This window comes from Corvus brachyrhynchos, unplaced genomic scaffold (assembly GCF_000691975.1).
Source record: "Corvus brachyrhynchos isolate BGI_N302 unplaced genomic scaffold, ASM69197v1 scaffold93, whole genome shotgun sequence".
Taxonomy (NCBI): Eukaryota; Metazoa; Chordata; class Aves; order Passeriformes; family Corvidae; genus Corvus; species Corvus brachyrhynchos.
In genome coordinates, this window is record NW_008237273.1 from 1495758 (window position 1) to 1501317 (window position 5560).

The following is a 5560-nucleotide window of genomic DNA, read 5'->3' on the forward strand; positions in this document are numbered from 1 at the left end:
ATGTAGGTGAAAATCAATACGGACGAAACATCAGAAAAGCTCCTGCCAGCCTCTAAGGAATTATTTGGCTATTTTTGCCTGTACAGTCCACTGGGTATAGCTGTTTATATTCCTCATTCCCAGCCTTTGAAAAGCCTGTGTTCTAGTTGCATTCTCACACATTATCCTACAGAAGTATGAGGAGCAAATACAATTGTGTAAAATGGCTAGAATTTTGCACATGGCTTTTGATAGTCATTCAGTTCCCTTTGAAGAACAACATATATTTGACCTGACTACATCACACTTCTTTTGCACGCATCTGTCTGCTGTTCAGCATGGAAGAAAGTCATTGTGGGGGAAGAGAGAGACATGCCAAACACATGATTGTAAGTGTTTCTTTCTGACCTTTAAACATCCCCTTGAATATACAGGAGATGAGTCCCTTAACACTTCCTTTTCTGATTTAGCTGCATTTTCTGGACTCTTCTTTTGATAACTGAAGGATGAGGCCAGAATGTGGGGGATCCTTAGTGAATGCCTGGGCTAATCAGCATGTCAGTCTCATAGGTTGCAAAGGTTCTGACTTCTACCCCTTGAGAGATTCCAGTTCTAGCCAATTTAGTATTTATATGTGAGGTACATACATGTTGGCCTAGTATAAAGTAATCTTATAGATTAAATGATACTGTCATTTCAGAATATCTGTATAGAATGAGATAAGAATTAACACCAAAATGAGGGTGTGACTGTGATTTGTGGCACTCCTAAATTTTTTAAGAATTCTATAACATATATTAGAAAAAATATATTAATTTTAAAATCTCTGGACACTTGAAGTCAAAACTTTCAGAAGTTGCTCCATTTCTGAGGTGCATTCAAGAGATCTGCCTTTTCTGAAAATTCTACACAGCCAGAAAATGTTCATGTGAAGGAGAGTTTTTCATTGAGATATCTTTGTCCACTTTGTTTTTAATTATGACATGCAGCAATACACTAGGAATGTATTTTTTCCTTCCAAACAAAATATCAACTTAACTTCTTTTATTTTTGATGTTGCCTGTCCCTAGGTGTGCCATTCTCTCATGGAAGAGGTTCTGGATGACAAAGTACATGCCTGAATCAAAACACAAAATGGTGTAAGAACAAGGGAGTAGAATTCAAACTGTCTTCAATTAGTTTAGAAGGAACAATAAGAGCATTTATCTGGCAACCTTGCACAGTTCCTTCCATGTACTTAGGATCAGAACACTACATCATAAGGATGAGATCCTTCAAATTCATGTTAAAGCCAATGACAGAACAAAGACTTCTGTATGATGCAGCTAAATCCAGCAGAAATTTTTCGAAAGTATTTTGGTGAAAAGGAGAAGGGATCTATTTACATGCAGGTTTTGGAGTGGCCTTGTTTTTTCATCCCTTTGAATAATCAAGCTGTAAAAGTCTTAATTTCGATAAAACTTCTCATCCCAGCTAGGAGTTATGAGTGAGGAAGAGTTGCACAGAACCAGAGTATGATCAAATGGGAATTGATTTTTTTTTAAAAAAAGCAAACAAAAAAGCAAGTTTCACTAAATCGCTGTAAGGCTGGGATCACTGAAACAATTTTTATTGGTTTGTATTTTTATGCACGATACATGGTATCTTGCAGATTTAACTGTTTGTATTTGAAAGATACTGGAAATCAAAACAGGTAGTGATGCACTTCCCTGCAGTGGTCTGCAGGAGATGTGGCAGAGAGAGTTAGAATTTGTGAAAGGCCTGGTACTGATTTGATTTTTTCTTGCCATAGGCATCCCAGTTGTGTTGAGATCCAGTTTTCTGGAAGATGAGATACTTACCTGTAAAGAGCACTAGCAGGTACATTTTCAGAACATACGGGAAGTAGATTGAGAAGGTGAATGGAAATGGTAGCTTGATGGAGTATGTGCCAAAGGATTCAAAATAAGGCAGTGATACACAAATTGCAAATCCTGTAAAAACATGGTGAATCCTTAGTCTAAAAGAAGCAGAAGATCATCAAAAAGCTTAATGTACAAGTCAGTTACCTTTTATATTTTATATACTGATACATATACATATGCATTCGTATGCATATGCACATTTTCTCCTTGAGTTCAGTTTTGTAGGTTTGGGGTGCTGATTGCTGTTAATACTAGAATTAATAAATATACCTTATTCATTAATGAGTTCTGTCAGAAACAAGTGTTTTCAGTGTGTTCTCAGTGGGTAGAGTTCTTGGTGTAACTATGATACTGCCCTGAGCCAGTAAGGTCAGCCTCAGCGGGGAAGAAGCTTTGTAAGTTGCTGTCTAATATGGTGAGTCTGGAAGGGAGGAATCCCTATGTCATTTATGAGAATATTTTCTGCTTTACTCAGAAAAAAATAACATTTTCCTATATTTTTTAAAACTGAAACAAAACCAAGCCAACAAAAAAACACCAAAACCTACCAGACACACAACCCCCAAAACCCAGAGAGTCCATATTAAAGAAAAAGTAACAGAAAAAAGAGACACAGGTGGCATACAGGTTAGTATGAAGGTACATGAACATTTCTGACAACTTTGGCAGTGCATGAGGAACTATGTTAAACACAAATGGCAATTGAAGTGATCACATTTTTTTGAAGAATATTAAGGAAGCAAGTGGTTGATACCCCTTCCCACCTCCTTACCTTTAGCCAGAACTGAAAGGGGATAGAGTGGGATGCACAGTGAGAAGTTGAGCCATGTTAGTGGTAGGTAATATATGCCCATCCTTGCCAACATGTTGTAAGTGTACCTGCAATAAGAGGAAAGCAGATGAGCTCAGAGGAAATTATGATGTCTTTAGAATAAAGTTACACTACTGGAAAATTCAAAGGAATTGCAGAAGAACTTGGAGCTGTCTGAGTAAATTTCAGAGTGGCAACCGTTTTCATTCAGGCTCCAATGCCTGAAAGTAGGTGGTTTATTTTTTTCAGCAGGGTGGTGCTACCCTAGAGCAGGAAGACGGCAATAAAGCCCTCCAGACAGACAGCTCAGTCAGAGACCAGCATGATTTCATACTGGTCCAACAGAAAATGGATTTCAGATGGGGGTGTTGCAACTGAGAGGGGCAGGCAGAATATGACTGTTGCTTGGGACCAAGAAAATTCTGATTTATGACTGCTGAGTCACTGCTGTTTATGACTGAGCTGAATCACTGCTGGAGAAGGTTAAACAAGAAGGCAATTTCAGGTACTTAACCTTCTGTAGTACATGTCCCCCTCTCCTGGACCTCAGAAGGGGTAGTAGGTCCAAAAAAAGCGTTTGCTCACCAGTGCATTGCAGCATTTTGTTCTTATGTGGTTTTTACTGTTGCTCACTGGGAGACCAGAATGCCTAGGACTTCACTCTCCAAAGGTGACCTAATCTTGGTGTGATCTTAAAAGCGGTACAGCAGCTTTCCAAACACTGGAGAAACAGGTCTGGTTGCATTTTTGGTCAGCTGAAAGACTTTTTGCACTGTGGCCTTCCTAGAGATACTACCCAAGACTTTCTGACAGATGAAACTAGTGTTAAACAAACTTCCTGTATTCCCTTCTTATTGATTAATTTGATTAATTTTGCATCACACCTGGACTGTAGAAGAGTGTGAGAGGCTGAAAATGTACCCTTGTCTCTCAAGGTTGCCCTCTGCAACCTCAGGATTATCTCCATTTTTTATTATTGTTGCTTTTAAGGCTGAATCTCAACCCAATAGAAAAAGGAAACAGCTACTCCTTCTCTACACAATTCCATGGGCTGTTGATGGTATAAGAAGGAAAGACTAGTTATAGAAAACCTTGCAGAATTTGCTCTCAGTATATCACTAGCCATGATGCATAACAAATAGTCCTTCAGGGAAATTTATATCCCTGAAAGTTTATGTGGAAAAACTTGTAATATTTCAAGAGTAGTTGGCTAAGGGATGGGATAGATCCTTATGCACTTCTAGACATGAACATTTCCTTGAGATATTAGGACGTGGCACAGGTGCTGTAAAGTAAATCAGGTAAGAATTCTAAAATTGTATGAGTTGTACTATGGTTTATTTGAATTGGTCATTTGCTGCTGTAGACCACAGTAGCTTTCCTGTTAAACAACTGCTGTTACTGCTGTGGTGCTTAACTCTGTTCTTTAGCAAGGGTAGAAAATAATGATGCATCAATAGGACTATTATTATGCACTGACAGAACTTTACAGCCAATATTGTTTATACTTTTGGCATTTCTCCAGCTGCACTGAACCCTTTCATTTCAGATTAGGTTCCACTGTTTTAGCTTTACAAACTTCAAAAAGAAATGGGATGGAACTATAAACAAAATAATTAATACAAGTAGTAGCCTATTAACATATGCAGTTCAAAATACTCTGAAGCTGACTTAAAATCTCTATCTTTTCTGTCTGACACTTTCCTGTTTCAGATCTCTTTTATAACGTTTCCTTTGCTGCCAAAATCCATATTCTTCAGTCAGTCTGCTAAGCAATAGATTTAAATTAGCAGAAAAAAAAAGATTTCCCTTCATTACATAGGTTGCTGTGAGAGCTGTGTCTTCTTAAAATGCTTCTTAATTCCATATGTACCTGCTCTAAGTCTACAGACTGAGGTGCATAGAGACTTACATTACATATGAGAAATGTTTGTTGTTCTTGTGGTGTGATATATGCCCTACTACCAAAACTCTTAGTCTCCTGCAGCAGGAGCTCTTGGCTTTTTGGAAAGCACGGTGCAGTTAACCCAGAATAGTCTTTCTGCCTTCACAAGAAGTTCTGCTGGTACTGCCTTACTGTGCTGTCAATCTTGGATTAAAGTGGATAAAAAAATAAAATAATAAAGCAACAGGATGGTAATGGCAACCAGGATGGTTTCAAGAATTCCTGCTCTCCAGAAGGTAGTTTTGATTTCCCTCTAAATTTTTGTTAAAAACATCAAAGCCTTTGAACTACAAATATTAATACTGTCTGCTAATGCATTCCTCTATCTTACGTCTGTAAGTTCCTTTGCCTCTTAACCATGTGGATTTTTGTAAAAGTCATTAAGTAACTATAAGGCTCAAGCTTTTACTTAAAAATGGATATTATGCTTTGCCAATTTTGAAACAATTAAATGAGCCTTGCTGCACAATGGGGGTGGAGTTCTTCTGGCAAGAATAACCCATTTTCCCCTCATGGTTTTGATGTTGACTCCTTACCTGACCACATCTAATAAATTCCAAAGGAAAAATAAAACACACACGACATATTTCCCTTGAACTTCTTCCTGACTGTTGATCACGACAAATAAAACAATTATTCTCTCAGTGATCTGAAAAGAAAAGAAAACTTTGAATTCAGGTAGCACCTTCTGTAGCAGTTATTTCTGTGGCATTTTGGCGAAATAGGAGGCCACAAATGGATCCAGTTTTCTTTACACAAAATCAGCAGTGAATGTTTTGCTTCATAGCCTGCTTTTGTTCAAGGTCCTTCAGCAAAGGGAAGTGGGCACTGCTGGCTGCAGCATCAAAGACCCGTTATGGTAAGTGTGGAAGTTTGCTTGCCAGCTGGGATGACTTGGGTTTGTACCCAAGGAAACCACGG

At 38.2% G+C, this 5560-nt stretch overlaps 1 protein-coding gene and 1 long non-coding RNA gene across 4 annotated transcripts in view; one reads left to right on the forward strand and one right to left on the reverse strand.

The window, feature by feature from the left end:
* Nucleotides 1-6: 6 nt before the first annotated feature.
* On the forward strand, nucleotides 7-1521 carry LOC108445792. Its single transcript, XR_001860768.1, has 2 exons — nucleotides 7-368; nucleotides 1050-1521. It is a non-coding gene; the product is annotated as an uncharacterized LOC108445792 (long non-coding RNA).
* Nucleotides 932-5560, reverse strand: part of HACD4 (3-hydroxyacyl-CoA dehydratase 4) — a 15456-nt gene continuing 10827 nt past the window's right edge. For 2 of the 3 annotated variants that reach the window (XM_017730602.1, XM_017730601.1), the window contains exons 4-6: nucleotides 5176-5288; nucleotides 2656-2762; nucleotides 1560-1952 (exon numbers count right to left, since the gene is read on the reverse strand). In XM_017730602.1, the coding sequence (XP_017586091.1) occupies nucleotides 1723-1952; nucleotides 2656-2762; nucleotides 5176-5288 (450 nt within the window). In that variant the 3' untranslated portion in view covers nucleotides 1560-1722. Of the gene's footprint in view, nucleotides 1097-1559; nucleotides 1953-2655; nucleotides 2763-5175; nucleotides 5289-5560 lie in introns of those variants that run through there. The other variant, XM_008630857.2, reaches the window with a different exon arrangement.